The following is a 16,192-nucleotide window of genomic DNA, read 5'->3' as shown; positions in this document are numbered from 1 at the left end:
TTAAACATGTTCATTGTAATATTGTTATCTACAAAAAAATAAAACGAGGTAAAAATTCAAAAGACAACAAGGCCATCATTTAACTGCAATAAAAGATGTCTGCATCTAAAACATGCACTGATGTCAGAGCATCATTCTGAAAATAACTGTAATTTCTTTGCCTTTCAACAATGGCATTGATTCCCAAATTTAGGTTTACTCACTTGATCCTTACTAGGGCAGTTACCATTAAAAATATCAAAAAGTTCAAATCTCAAAAGAATGAACATGAGAAAGTGGTCCGGGTCCATTTTAGAAGCAGCAATCTGTAAATGGTCAGAAAATGTCATTCATTTCAGATCTGGTAAAAAAGTTTTGCAAATATTTATAACTTTTCATGATTTTCTGTCCATACCTGCAGCATGAGAATATCCTTGTCAAACATTTCAGTCCTGCACTTAACATCCTGATAATAATACACCTAAAAATAAAGCAAACACAGTAGAGAAAAACACATTAGTAACGTAACAAAAGTAACAATTATGCATTTAATTCCATTACCCAGTTTTTTCCACCAACTTTAAATTTAAAATAATATACAGATTGCAAACATTTTAAGTTTGATTGCAAGAAATTATTTAAGATTTTTTTGTGAAAATTTTGCAAAAAAATCCAAATCTGTGCAAGGCTGGCTCACACTACAGGATTTATAAAATGATGGCCCATTATGAATTTGGTTGCAGCAAACACATAAGGAGAATCTTGGCAGATTTTCTAAAATCTGAAACATGCTTACACTACAAGATTTGAAAATCATGGGGCATCACACACTACAGGATATTATTAAGATTATCATACCAGAGAAAGCGTTTCACGTCAACTTGAAGTGGGAAGTGGATTTAAAAAACGAATGCGTTATTCAGTCCTTTCAAACTTTGCTCACCTCCATCATTGGATAGCTATTGTAAAAGTAATGATGTAATCATCCAGATTTAAAATCCTAAATATTAACACGCTGCATGTGAGCATATTGGGAGGTGTAATGGCGGTTTCACACTGCAAGCGTGAGCAGCGCGTAAGCGGCGCTTGTTTTTTCGGCGCCCATGTTAAAAAGTTAAAGCTTGCACAACGCACGCATGAGCAGCGCATGCTCGCGTGGCAGGAGCGTCGCTGAAGCAGCATCGCTGAAGCACCGTTGCTGAAGCAGCATTGCTGCGATCGTTTCGGCGTCGGCTCTATTTTTGCAGCGCTGCTCACGCTCAATTAAAGTGACAGTGCATTCTTTATTGTTTAAATGGTCGTGGATTGACGTGAAAAAGTGTAGTTTTACAATAAAATCACGAATGTGAGGACAAGTGTGTTTCAAACAGTCATGACTTTGAGCAATTTAAAAGAAAGCAATGAAATATTTAAAAACACACTGTTGCCAGAAGACTGCGCTGTCATTCACTCTCTGCCCAGCATTGCCTCATCTATCTTAATAATTTTCAGAGAAATAGATACATCTATAAATATAAATGCTTAAACTGTTAAAGGGAAACCCGATCGACTGCTTCATGCTGTCAATCACTGGGTAAATGTTTCATTTTATCGTAAAACTTAAGAGAAACATAATTAATAATGTGCCATGGGCTTTTTATGTCTATAATTGTGTATTGTGTCTATATCTGACATTACACAGACCAGAACAGCACGAAAACAATGTGGATAAAACAAATCACAGTTTTATAAATTACACTGACCGTCAAAAAGCGTCTTGAAGAGGTTTTGCTCATAAATGCATGTTAAATCAATTAATGTGAGCTTGAGTTTTTTATACTGTTATTAAACTGCACCGTATGCACTACAAACGCAGCCGGTGTGAAGGCACAATGGCCACGCGCAGCAAACGCTCTCCTGATGCGCTGCCCACGGTACGTACACGCGCTGCTCATGCTTGCGATGTGAAACCGGCGTAAGATTTGGGGCCCTATCATACACCCGGCACAAAGAACGACACTAGTGTTTATTGCTAGTTTCAACATGCCGCAGTTATCATTTTCACGTCCAGTGTCATTTTGTTAAATAGTAAATGCATTTGCGCCTATTTGTGCACCCTTGGGCGTACTGGCCTAAAAACGAGGTGTGTTTAGGTGCATTGTTGGCGCGTTGCTATATTGAGGCAACTAAACTAAAAACCTGGTCTAGAGTCAATGGTCTAAAGTTTTTCTTATTTAAAGAGCGCGTTTTATGTGCCTATAAATGAGACGACAATGTGCATTTGCTTATTACACACATTACAGGATAATCACCCAATTTTCTCTCTGATTCTCAGGAGGAGTAAATCAGGCCGATAATACTGTAGTGTGAGCCTGGCATAACAAAAAGAGGAGAACAATTTATTTATAGAGAAAAATCTCCTAAAGCACGTAGCCCCACTCTCACAAGCGATTGGTTTATGAAATGTACCTATAACTGGCTTGCTTATTCTTATCTTTGCAAATTGAATTGGGACAGAAATATTTTCACATGACACAACATATACACACCTGATCACATAAAAAACCCCACAACATTTACATTACTGTGTTTTTGTTTGTAAACGCATCACTTTTGCTACGGTTACGCCTGGCATCCACACCATTCTGTACACTTTTGTAGACCATGTTTTAGTTTGTGGATCTTCTATGAAACGTCATTAGACAAGGATTGTTTTCATTTTAAAATATTTTTAAAACAAAAATAATAAACTAGGGTAAACAGGGCATAAGGGATTAAAAATCTCACCTGGCTGACGAGTGACAGGCCGTTTCTACGCCACATGTCAGCACACACCTGAGCTGCTAGCACCACACAGCGCAGTGACTGTTCTGTCATCTCAATGAAGTTTAGCTGAGCCTGCAACACAAACACAGTTGTAAAGCCCAGTACCAGAACTCAACACATTAAAGGTTTATTCTATAAATTAAAACAGCACTCACAGGATCCACAAAGTCAGGGAGGTACTGAACTGCTCCGGTTTTACACAAAAGCACATATAAACCTAAAAGCAGATATAAACTGAGTTTAAACACACACCCTTAATAACTTGAAAAAAGAAGCTAAAGAATACAGATTATTAAATGCAATTATTATTAAAGGAAAACATTACCATTTTTCAATATTTTATTATGTTCTAAACTTAACTGGTTTATGTTCTACAAATTAATACATGCATATCTTTTTTCAATGCCTGCACTTCATCTTTGTACAGCACATCGTGAATGTGTTTATTTAACGTAGCCCCATTCATTCCTTAGGATCCAAACACTTTCATGTTTTCCCTATGTTACTGCGATGATGTTACTGCGCCAGAGGTTAAAGTGCTGCAAACTATGTGCTCTTCCGCTACACAATATAGTTATCTTTTATTTATTTAATAAAAAATGTAATAAAAACGGTGGTGTTTTCCTTTAAAGGGATAGTTTACTCAAAAATAAAAAATTGCCATCAATTTTATAATGCTTGCAAAATTATCTACAGCTATATGAAAGCTATTTGTGAGGAACAAACTCAATGGTTGTGGTCACAATTAACTTTATATGGAATAAGTTCGATAATAATAATAATTCGAAATAATGTCTTCCTTTTGCATTCCACAGAAAAACATGGTTGAGAAGGGAGGAGTAAGTAAAATTATATTGCATAATACATTTTGGACTGTTTCTCATGAATAGCCACTAACATCTAAGCTGTACTTGATGCCTTTCTGAGAATTCATGAAAGACACATTTGATTTTCACAGTTTTGGAATTCACTCAGCTGATCTCCGGGTGTGGCGGTATCACTTTTAGCATAATCCATAAAATCTGATTAGACCATTAGCATTGCGCTAAAAATAACCAAAGAGTTTCAAAATTTTTCCTATTTAAAACTTGTCTCTCTTCTATAGTTACATTGTGTACTAAGACCGTTGGAAAATTAAAAGTAACGATTTTCTAGGCATATGGCTTGGAACTATACTCTCATTCTGGCGTAATAATCAAGGACTTTGTTGCCGTAACATGGCTGCAAGAGGCGCAATGATATTACGCACTGCCCGAAAGTAGTCCCCTGCTATTGAAAGTTACTAAGGGGACTATTTTTGTATATAGTATCAAGATTGAATCTCAAAGAAACTTATATAGGGAATATATAGCTTATATAGGAATAGATGACATCATGTGGAGCACATTTATTGCACTTTTTAGCTTTTTGTAGCCTGTCTGAACCAGTCCTTGTTCACTTTCATTATATATGAAAATGCTAGCCAGAAACTCAAAAAGAAAGTCATATAATTTTGTAACTACATTAATACAAGGGAATAAAGACTGAGCAGTATTTTTGTGCTTCAAGAATCATAAAAAAACACTGCTAACCAGCCAGCAGTCTAGAGACAGGCAGGTGAATGGAGACAGGCTCCTGGGAGACTTTGTAAGGCCGTGCATGGAGGATTTGCTTGCACATGTAGCTGTCAGTTGGCTCTCTGCGGAAGGGCTGGTTGGTGCAAGACATTAAAACCTGATAACACTCCTGAAAGGCCAACAGCAAGACCCTCTCCTGTGGGTAAATAAAACAGACCCACACATTGTAACATATCAAGGTTATTCATTAACAAGATGTTAAGCAAAATTTTAAAGCCAATAAAAAAAAACAGAGTAAAGGCCTTTACAGTGAACCATATAATACTTTTGATGCATGCCCTGAACCATTTTACAATTACATGCTGTATAATGCATCAATGAGCGATTACATTATGACCACCCGTGACCCGCCTAAACCCATTTTTTCAGACTGAACCAGTAATGTTCAATTTGGTTCATGTCAGGTGAATTTGGAGTCGAAGGGATAAATATAAATTCACTATCATGTTCTTTGAACCACCCCTTGATTCTGTCAGTGTGGCATGGCACATTATCACAGGCACGGAACACAGTTGCCATGAATGGGTGCACTTGGTTCACAACAATGTTTAGATACTTAAAATACTTTGAAGGAGAAAAGCAAGATCTTTAAGCAGCTGTGACTCACATCAGAAGAACACCAGTCCTGAAACATGGAGAGAATGTGACGTAGCTGCATCTGAAGAGTAAACCCCGCCTCCCACTCTGGCTCCACCTCCACATGCTGACCAAACTGCCTCTTCACCTCCTCCATCCCCTGATACAAGCAAGTCCCAAACCCAAGTACTGGTTAGTGCAAGAGAAACATAGAACATTTCACAGATTTTTTTTTATTATATCAAAAGTAGTCTTTTGGAAAACATTACCTGCATACAACGGAGGAAACCAAGAAAGACACTGAATCCTTCAAGAAACTTCACTCTTAGTTCCTCAGTCCATGCTGACGGTTTACTGATGAGAATGTACCTGATATCATAAAAAAAAATCATTAAACCAACTTGCAGAGAGATAAACAACATTTGATTTTAAAAGTATAATTTCAAAGAAATGTTCACCTAAACATGAAATATTTTATGATCCTTACTTAAACTTCTTTCATATAATGAAAATTATATTTATTGGGACTTACAGTATAAATAATTTGTCAAACACAGCAATATCCGATTTAATATCCGACAAAGCAAGTGGGGTTCTTTATGACTTTGGTAATCTCATCGAACAAAATTATAATTTAGAATACTTAACTATGACCAAAGTACTTTAATCAAACATTAATCAAACCTTTATCATTTTTAGGAGCTTTGACAACACAAGTTCCATTCACTTTCTCTTTCATTTTATGAAAGTACATTCTTCTGCATTTCAGCTTCTGTGTTCCTGGTCATATGGGTTTGGAATGACATTTCATTAGCATATGATGACAACATGTTCTTTTGGGGTTTACCTAAGGTCATGGAAGATAACTTGAACCCGGAAGAACTTGTCGGAGTTATAGCCCTGAAAGTGGAAGCGATTGTTGCTGTCCATGTGTTCCCTCATCATTTCCATTACTGTGTCTATGATCACCTTTATAACGCTGCCCGCCTCGATCAACTGCCTGGCCTAAGAATGAGAATACATCACATGACAATAAATATGTCCAACTACTAAGTATGTTTTTGCCCAATGAAATATGACGGAGAAAAGAAAGCATTTGTTTAAAGAATAACATCATGAATGTGTTTCAACAAGCACACTTTTACTATATCTACAATTATATTTTATAACCTAAACATCTTATAGTATACATAACCGTATATGAGTTATAGTTTAAGACAAGAAAAGTCTGCTAAGTAATGGATACAGAAAAAAGGTAACATAAACATGACGGCTGTAATTTCATACCAAAGTGGGAACAGTGAAGATCTGTACAGATAAAGCTGTTACTGAAATATGCCTTTGGTGGTCATCACTGATAAAGTCCTCTTGAAGCTGTTTATAGTGCTGAAGGATGATATACAAGAGACATTTTAGCTTAGAAAATATGTACTGAACACTTTAAATCACGACAACAAGCATTTATACTCTCATTAAATTAAAAAAATACCTCTGTGAATTTCATGGCAAACTGTCTCTTGTATTCTGTGTCCATTAGTAAGCTACTGAAAATTAACTCATGGACGACCTTGCGGGCACCTGGGGAGAGTTACAAAAAACAGGTGAGACAAAACCAAGATTCAGATCTTACTAGAATTCTACTAGACTAGATGTTTCTAAACTATATAAACTGCGTAACCCAATGAGTGACCTCATTACTGACCTTTATAAAGTTTGGCATCATGTAGCATGACTCGACTGATCAGGCAGAGCTTATCGTTGTCTACGCCTGGCTCTAAAGCCACCTGGCAAAACAACTGTCTAAAGCCAACTGCAGAACAACAAGAAGAACATAATCAAATGCAATTTAAAGAAATAAAAACTGTTACAACAAGTCAAATAAGAGGTTAATTTAGACAAGGAGATATCATCTGACATTAAGTAACAATAATAGGAAACTAAAAACTCAGTTACTTTATACCAGGAACTTGCAAAAAGTCACCCAATCACATTTGAGCTTGTGAGACTAAGAAAGTGGTTTGGAAGTTTGTGTGCAAAATGTATAAGGTGATCAACAAATGGACTCTGGATAAAATCATTTCATGAGACTTTGTATGTACATCTGTTAAGGCTCTACCTGAGTATCCAAAGATTTTTTGGAACCATGTGCCAAGTCTGAGGGCAAAGGTCTGGTGAGCCATCACAGCAGTGTGAAGGATCTCCACCCGCAACGGTTGCTGGGTAATGTGCTCTGAGTTACGCTGCAAAGAAAATATCAAAAATTTGTTAAATGAACACATTCAATTACTCTGTACATCTTCATAATGAAAAAGTGTGCAATGTGAAGAGTATAATGTTTACCCTAATACTGTCTTTTGCTTGCTGACAGGATCTCAGAATGCCTCTTTTTACTGCTTTCCGTCCCTGAAATCATTGCAAAAGCTTTACTGAAAAGTCTATTTACACCACAAAGTTAAAGTGCTCTTAACGTTAATATGTACTTTATTTGCAAAACTAACACAAAGCCCACTATCATGTAATTACATGCTTTAAATACTACACCTCTTTGTCAATGAGAGTTGTGTATATTTGAGCCTCATTTGGGTCACAGCCAATAGCTCGCTGAAGTGTGTAAATGACATGGTCATATGAGTGATGCTCATCATTGTAGAGCACACAAAAGTAGGTGTCTTCTTTGACTCTAAGCAAGACATAAAACAACATAGTATTTCTTTAATACCAAAGCAAAATATATAAGTGACAAAGAAAAAGAGCAGGGCTGGTAATCACACAATACTTCGATTAACATTTATTTATAAGGCAAAATCTGTTCAGGCACAAACCCAAAGTTAAACTACAAAAAAAAAAAAAAAACATTTCCACGGTCACTGGCCATCCTGTTATAAATTATAAACCTCTCAGATTAACTTAAAACATTCAAATGTAATATCTTCAAGTGTTTAACCTGCAACTTCTTTTAGTGAAAATTGGAAAGCCCTGTTGTGGAAATTACAGCTTGAAGCTTAAATAATGCATGTGGCTTTATTTACGTTGGCTTCAGCTCCTCTGATAGTTCATCATTCTCCTTCCAAACCAGAAGATCTGCAATGTAATGCAGCAGTGTCTGGAACAGCGTCTGAGCACGTTCCTGAAGGCCTGAATCCAACGTACACTCATCCTGTAACACACATAACCACATACTTAAAGACTTATGGACTGATAACTTGGTGTGGAACGACATCTGAATTAGCAGAATGATGCTAACAATGATTGTAAATGAAAACTGACACCAAATACCATCTTCTTCGAGGGCCAGATTTTAAAATTGTAAATATGATGCGGGCCATTTTTGTATTGCGTTTCTTTTGTTTATAACTGTTTAGCTTTCATAAATTGTTACATTTCAAGTATTCACAACAAAAAGCCAGTCTTCTCCTAATAACTAAAATCGGTTCTGGTTTAAAACTTAAAGATATAGGCTAAACCACCTTTGCATAGGACATTACAGTTTGCCCTCTAGGGTAATGAAATTTCAGTTTAATTGTAAATTCGTGTCAAGATAGGAAAGAAACTCATTTTATTTAATGCATCCAAAGCTCAAATTGGATCCGAAAATTACGCACCCGCAGCCCCTTTTCGACTCGTCTTCCGGTTTATTGGCCATCATCTGTCATGTACAGTGGAAGGGCAGCTTTAAAGTAACAGTTTTTGAATCAGACAAAGATGACTGGCAGCATTTGGCCCGCAGTCTGCCAGTTGACTAGCCCTGTTCTAGAGGGTCTCCATAATCCACAATTGCTGTAAAAAAACAGTTCCATTGGTGTGAATGGAGTTGACGCGACTCTCTTCCTCGGGCTCTGCTCCTAATAACCTCACTAAAGCCCTTTTCACACAAACTTTCCGGAAAATACACGGAAAATGCATCCTGGATTTTTCCGGGATCGTTTGATTTTTTGTTCGTTCACACTCAGGGCCTGAAATTAACACCCGACCACGCGCCAAATGCAGGTGGATTTTGCAATTGGCGGGTAACACTGTCAATCTACCAGCCACATTGGCGGGTAGCCAATGCGAATCAGTGATGCGCGGGTCAATGTATAAACAACCCACTCCCGACTGACATTTTCAACTAACCCGCCCGCAATTGTTCAAAATAGTTTTTAAACCCGACCGACTGACCGCGGCCCGAATATCATTAAAATATTTGTTTGGGTAACTGGCAACCGCTCATTTCTTATCAAGCTGCGCATATCACTGATGCAAATTGAGTGATTAATTGAGAGGATGTGACTGCTGTTTCGCAACATTCATGCGATTGTAAAGAAGATGAGGCACTTCTCTGACTACGTTTGGATGTGCTAGTAAGTTAAGTATTAAAACTGTTGGTGAGATGGGATGTGAACGCAATGCTGACATAGGCTAATCGCAGTTTCACAGATGTGTAGTGCTGCTGTGACGGATCAGAACTCTTGATGTGTAAACTTTAAAGAGAGTTGCGCTACTGTGTCTTATACTGTAGTATATTAACATTTTGCGAATAGAGTAATGAAAAACAAACGTCTGTGGGGCGTTTATGTGCGCAGTTTGTGCCCCCTCCATCTCTGTGTGCGCGCGCGGGTTTAAGGGCACTCAATAGGGAACATCGGAGAGACGCATTCCTAAAAGCAAGCGCACATAAAATCTTTCTGCTCTTGACAGGGCACATATAATAAACAAAATGATCTCAACAGTATTCTTATTCTAATAAAACATTTCGTTATGTCTTAAATTAAGTGTATGTATAGAGACTAGAGAGTCAAAAACTGTGTCGGTGCTGGTCTTAAAGAGACAGTAACCTCAATTAACATACTTAAGTCTGTGTCATTAATGTTAATCAAACAACCTAAGACAAAGAGAAATTCACTTTTGTAGCTCTAAAAAATAATTATATTTAATTCATATTTTAAAAACAGTGTTATCATTCACTATTCAGGCAAAAAAAAAAAAAAACTGGCTGGTAAAAAGTCACTGTGGCAGGTGGATTTCTAAATCCACCTGCCACAGTGGCTGGAGGTCAAAAAAGTTAACTTTAGGCCCTGTTCACACTGCCAATGATTTCCTGGCATCTGCAAGGTCCCAGAAAGACACGTGACCTGTTTAAAGTCCTGCACTATCTTCTACGCAGCATCTGAAGTTTGCATATTATTTATTATTTCTCTCTCCAAAAACCACTGTGCAATTTAGTTTATCATAAGACTATAAAGGAGCGCGTGACAAGCTGTTCTAAGCTGGTGAATGATCTCAGCTACAGAGTGGATATTTGAAGAGCTCCCTGATCTCTGCTTTAATCCAGCTTTCAGACATTTCTCATTGTGATATGCATTTAAAACCCCCGTTTTGAGCTGAATGATATATTTTTGTTGGGATGAGGCACGGGCATTTTTATTTATTATAAGCTCAAATGAGCACGTGACGCGATATTCTTTTATGCTGCTGAATGATCTCCGCTTCAGCACGGTAAGTGACGAGCTAACTTACCTGACATCTGCTTCAGTCCAGTTGCTGACATTTCTCGTCATGAATGTTGATATGCATGTAAATCTCTCATTTAAATAGCTGAACCATAACTTCTGTTGTGATGACGCGTGCATCCTCACTACGACACGGCATTGTTTCAGCTTCTTGTTCACACAAAGGGTTTTCCGTGTATCTTAATAGGTCCTCTTTCCGGCAACGATCCCAGAAGATTTATGTGACATGTTTGCATTCACACAGAAGCTTGTCTGGAAATTTTACTGGTATTTTCTGGGACCAAAGGTCTGTGTGAATGGGGTTTAAAAGAAACGAGCGAAACACAGCGGCAAAGTCACTTGTAATGTATAAGAAACATAACGGATCGACTGCATTCCGTTTAACCACTAACCAAAACCAGTGTTCAGAAACAGAAGAGCTCAGATTATAAGGTTTATCAAAGATCATGGTGAAAACGAATGGTAGAGACCGCTTTTATCATTATTATGGTTGCAGTTTCGGTTAAACAATAAGATGTCGTGTTCATTATGTGCAGGTTTAGATCTGACAGAATTAAAAGGCTTAAAGTGGAAAACAAAGAGGCACCTGCTGGTCTTTAACAAAGCTAAGGACGTGGTGATTGGCCATGGGCACGTATGAATCTGGAGCCTGATTTTATCAAAGCTGTTCTATTGAGTTATCTGCACCATGAAGCAGGCCATCTGTTTTTCGAGAAAACGTTCAGGGAGTTATTATCAGCAGAGAGCTAGAAATCTACATGGATTATAAGTAAATCATGATTATGTTCTAGCCTTCATATGATTGTACAGTATTCATAACAAATTAGTAATGAAAATGTAACTAGCCTGTGCAAAACTCACTAATAAAATGCTGGGCTGTTGCATTTAAGTCACAGGTTCAGTCTTAGCAAACACTTTTTAGTTGCTCAGCAAGAGTCTTTCTTTTTCCTTCAACTCCTCTAAATCTCTGCTATATCTATCGGGTTTGAGTTGTTTCAAAGATGTGTCACTTTCCCACACACACTCATTTTTCCCATGCCTGAGAGAGGTCGGGAGGGAGTTCTGTCCCACACGGCCTCTCTTTTGACATCAAAGTAGGAAGTTCATGGCTATTAGCATTCATGGAAAATCTACAACAGTCTTAACATCAAAATGTTACTAGACAATGAAGCGTACCGTTTCCATCGGAACTGAAGTGCCAGGATCATGTTGGGAGCAGTACGGTCCGGTCTTCCAAGCCTCCAAGTCTCCGCAGTCGCAGAATCCTCCTCCTGCTGAGGCATGCATCTATGGTGGCAGATTTACAACGTCAAAGTTAATACAGCAACAATAACCTTATTATTTTCTTTACTTTGTTTAACTCGACGTATATGCATATTTAAAACACCCAGGGATGTACCTTGTAGCGATGACTTTTGTGCACACTTTTCTGGAAGCATTCCATGCAGAGGACACATGTAGGATCTATTGCACAGTCTCTGATAATAAATACAAGAAAACATCAACATCCTCATAGATCAAGGAACAAGGAACTTCAGACTCTGCATAATCTAATTTATATGCAAATAACATGAGTGCTTGATAAACCGGTTATATTATTTTCCGACTACCGACAAGTTATACTTTCTTTGCGGCATTCAACCGGGCTCTATATCCATACTGACCCCCATGCTGACATTGAAACCATTTTTACCAATGTTTTGATTTAATGACTAAAAAGATCAGGTACAACTCTAAGTGGACATGTTTTCAAACATATTTCTTATACAAATATTATTTTAAAATATATATATAATGTATAAAGTCATGTGACAACAAATGGCTTCCTTCATGTTTGTTATAACACAAATCTGTGTTACATTAAAGATATTTAATATTAACAAATGCATCACTGGCATTGATATGAATGTGGGAGATTGCAAAGGTTTAGTCCCACCTATCTGTGGATACTGAGCATAAACAATGCAATTGAACCGAACGGACATCACACATTTTTGCTATTGTACAAATCGGTCGGACCATGAAAAAAATCATTTGGAGTACTGCAGACTGACAAAAGTTAAAACAAACCAAGAAGAAGAGTGTAAAAAACTGTCAGAGGAAAGAAGGCGCTTGTGGTTGGCCAAACTGAACCAGGATTTCCAGGGCAAGAATGTTGACAACATTTGTGTTTGTTTTTCCCAACCCAAAAGTTGTATTTCTTATCTGTACATCGTGAATATAAGTCCACTTAAGGAATAACTAAATGGAAGTAACATTTTACAAAACATGTAAATCTTCTACTATTTAAGTAAGTAGATTATAAAATAAGGTAAGAATCATATTTTAAAGCAAGTATTTTACAAACAGCAATGTAATATCAATATGTGTGCATAGTATTGCACTACAAAGTTAGTTAAGATATTAGGAAATGGGAAGAACAAACACAAATGCTGTCAACATTCTCAGTCCATGACCAAAGAGCCAGCTCTTACTGATCTTTACCGCCTAATAACTTTAGTTTTTCAAAATATTGTGCCCTTTCCTGCTTACCAAGTCCTTCTCTATATGATTTAGCAACTTCCACAGGTTTTCTGTGGTTTCAACATCATAACTTAATAGGACAACATCTTGAATACTACTTTAACCATGCAATCCATGCTGTTGTTTACATCCGAGTATCTCCAACATGGCCGTGTATCTGGATAACTGACCAAACCATGACGTAGGTGAAAACACTCTATTGCAGTGCATTGTGGGGTTAAAGGAGTGCACTTTTTTGGACAAAATTGTTGTAAATGGTGTAAGTACTAAGTTTGCTCAGCAGAGCGCATTACATGGTTTGCTACTGGCGACCCAGGTCACTGTAGTGACAGTGACACCAGCCAAGCCTTTTACTTCAGTAAGCAGGTCTCTTGTTCCGGCAGCGGTGGACAAGCAGTCAAGTGGTGTCTTAACGGTAAGTTGCTATCTAGTTTGTGAAATAAATAACTTACTGTAAAGTTAATAAACAATGACCCCCCAACTTCCAAAACCAAGCAGCTGTATGTCTTTGTATGTTTTAAGGATCGCTCTGAATCTGATCTCTTTCCAAAGTCCTTGACAACAATGGATTTATCTCAGCTTTTTGCTGAAAATTAGTAGTTTTTTAAGAAATCTACCCATATTTGAGAGGCGATAAAAAGAGAACCAATGTGGATGGCAACTTTTTTTTTAAACGCTGGCGGTGAAAGAGTTAATAACCTCCAGAGGACCAGATAGATATATAAATCTAAATCCTATGCTTATACTATAGACCCCTTAATCGCCCACATCACTGTGATGTCACCGCTCTAGCTGGAGGCAAAAAATTAGTAGGAACTCATAGCCGGCGCGCTAAAAGTTTGAGGTTTTGACTTTAAAATGTCATCTTGATGTGTTTTTGGCTGCCAGAATAGAAGGAACAGCACTTTTGGTTCAAAACTAAAGTTTTACCGGATACCGGCAGACATTCCTTCACAGAAATCAAGAAGACAATTGTGGTTGAATGCAATACGGCGTACAGACTGGACGGAGACAATCATAAATAATGCTTGTGTTTGCAGTGCACAATTCATATCAGGTAATATGATCTATGCATATGTACTGGTGTGTTGGTTATCTAGTACAAATCATCATGTTTCTGTTTTATAGGCGAAAAGTCACCAACCACGCTATTGTTTAGCTTAAATGTTAAACAAACATACAGCGATAGATGTGTGTGCCATCGTTTGAATGATCTCTTAAAATAATCTCAATTGCTAATAGTAGCCCAGCGATAGGTTACATTAGACAATAAGAATAAGCCTTGACTAAAATTCCCGAAACCACCCGAAAGTAATTCATATGTTGTCTAGGAAATATCCAAAACCTGGTTAAAATCGCGAGAGTTAATTTACAAAAATAGCTGTCATGGTCCCGCAGAATCAGTGACTGTACATATTCGGACAAATTCGGACTCTGATACAGAAACAGACACAACCCTTATGGACGGTTTTCATATAAGAGACAAGCAGATATAGCAGAATAGAATAGAACAGAATGGAAGGGTTTCAAAACACATTTTAAAATGTTGGAACATTTTTACTAAAAATGCAAGGCTTGAAGGTAAATGCTCAAATAACAAACACCAGGGCCGAACTTGCTATACAGGTGCATAGCATACCTAAAGATATTAAAACAAACAAACAAACAAACTAGAAAACCAACTCCAATCATTTTTACCCATCCCCTTTCTTTTCTAACCTGCAGGAGTAGACTGTCTCGCCCTCTTTAAAGACACGCCCACACTGCTGAGAAGATGAGCCGCTGTCGCACTGCTGGAGCTTTTCCAGTCCAACGTGGGGGTCCTCCCCAAAAAGAAAGCACTCGAGAGGATAAAGGAGGTGTTCCTCCACCTTTTGCTCCTCATCTTGTTGCTCTGTCTCCAGGCAGTAAAGAAGGGGGACCTTCTCACCCAAATAGCTGAGTATTGCAGCACCTCTGTTTGATGCCTCCCACCATTTCTGGTGGCAAAAGAAAAAGGGCATGAAGGATAAATTCTTTGGTAAGCATCACTACATCCTACTCACTCCTATAGGCAGAGCACTTAAAGTAAATACAAAACACACAATTTTTTACTCAGCAATAGCTACAAAAAGGCTCCTTCTGAACATCCTTACATTTTTGGCTAATTAGACATTTCTAAACTAGCTTATTAAAAACAACATCTATGGTTTCTTTAGTACTTGTGCAATTTAAATATAAAAACAGAATATCTTTCCCGTGATCGGTTGCAAGTACTGTTACACCCAACTGTCTTTTGAATGACTAATTCTTTCCAGTCTGTGAATCTTAACATGAATTTTGGAAAGTGACCAAACAAAGCCCTACCCTATGCAAATAATCAGAACATTTAAATATTCTAGTGCTTTAATGTGTAACTAGATTCTACCATAATTTATTGCCACATGTCTGCAACAACACCCTTTCAAATGAAACCTCTGATCTGGAGAGAAAGATCAAGGGTCAGTTGTAACACTTACAATTTGACAATTATTTTCCGAGACAACATTTATAGTGCCAGGCTGCCAGCTTAAAACACAGTTAACCCCATTGGTGAAAGCAAATCAAAATGTTGAACCTACATTTTCTAGCTAAAAACACAGAGAGTGTTCTTGTTGCTCAATTTGTAAAGAGCATTCCATTAGCAGCAGCACAAAAAATGTATACCTTTTAGGGCTGGGTGGTATTTCTACTTTGTTAATATAATATATATACATACTCTAGAAAAATGGTGCTAAATAGAACTAGAAGCTTGTAATCATAGGGGGAACCTAAAGCATAACTATACATAAGTGATGTTTAGCACTAAAAATGGTGCCAGTGAACCACTTTTAGTGCTATTTAGCACCATTTCTCGTGTATTTGATCCCAGTGGCATATGAGACGATTCACGCGTTTACATATGTACTTTTCTCCAGCTGATCGGATCACAGATCGGACTAAACCACCCCCTTCAATTCGATCCAAATGTGCATCCGATCTTCCTCAATCGTATTGATTAAGGTGTTTACATAAAGGCTTTTCAATACGATTGAGCCATTAATACGATTAATAAACTGAATATTTGGTTACAAGTAAATGTACCTAATGTACCATCTATGTTGGTATGGTATGATATGACCCTCTGTCTTTGCAACAGAAGCTCTGCCAGAAATGTATTCACACTGAAGTCAAACGTAAGCTTTT

The 16,192-nt window shown here is 37.6% G+C and overlaps 1 protein-coding gene across 1 annotated transcript in view; it reads right to left on the bottom strand.

Moving 5' to 3' along the window:
• Nucleotides 1-16,192, bottom strand: part of ubr1 (ubiquitin protein ligase E3 component n-recognin 1) — a 36,466-nt gene that overhangs the window by 16,215 nt on the left and 4,059 nt on the right. The window contains exons 2-19 of the mRNA XM_065288675.1: nucleotides 14,708-14,967; nucleotides 11,865-11,943; nucleotides 11,642-11,752; nucleotides 8,006-8,133; nucleotides 7,518-7,656; nucleotides 7,317-7,379; nucleotides 7,093-7,216; nucleotides 6,679-6,786; nucleotides 6,466-6,554; nucleotides 6,264-6,362; nucleotides 5,824-5,981; nucleotides 5,246-5,345; nucleotides 5,008-5,136; nucleotides 4,356-4,536; nucleotides 2,940-3,001; nucleotides 2,746-2,856; nucleotides 395-460; nucleotides 204-305 (exon numbers count right to left, since the gene is read on the bottom strand). Coding sequence (XP_065144747.1) covers nucleotides 204-305; nucleotides 395-460; nucleotides 2,746-2,856; nucleotides 2,940-3,001; nucleotides 4,356-4,536; nucleotides 5,008-5,136; nucleotides 5,246-5,345; nucleotides 5,824-5,981; nucleotides 6,264-6,362; nucleotides 6,466-6,554; nucleotides 6,679-6,786; nucleotides 7,093-7,216; nucleotides 7,317-7,379; nucleotides 7,518-7,656; nucleotides 8,006-8,133; nucleotides 11,642-11,752; nucleotides 11,865-11,943; nucleotides 14,708-14,967 — 2,109 coding nt within the window. The remainder of the gene's footprint in view (nucleotides 1-203; nucleotides 306-394; nucleotides 461-2,745; nucleotides 2,857-2,939; nucleotides 3,002-4,355; nucleotides 4,537-5,007; nucleotides 5,137-5,245; nucleotides 5,346-5,823; nucleotides 5,982-6,263; nucleotides 6,363-6,465; nucleotides 6,555-6,678; nucleotides 6,787-7,092; nucleotides 7,217-7,316; nucleotides 7,380-7,517; nucleotides 7,657-8,005; nucleotides 8,134-11,641; nucleotides 11,753-11,864; nucleotides 11,944-14,707; nucleotides 14,968-16,192) is intronic.

Source organism: Paramisgurnus dabryanus, chromosome 17 (genome assembly GCF_030506205.2).
Source record: "Paramisgurnus dabryanus chromosome 17, PD_genome_1.1, whole genome shotgun sequence".
NCBI lineage: Eukaryota > Metazoa > Chordata > Actinopteri > Cypriniformes > Cobitidae > Paramisgurnus > Paramisgurnus dabryanus.
This window is presented reverse-complemented; position numbering and strand designations above follow the sequence as displayed.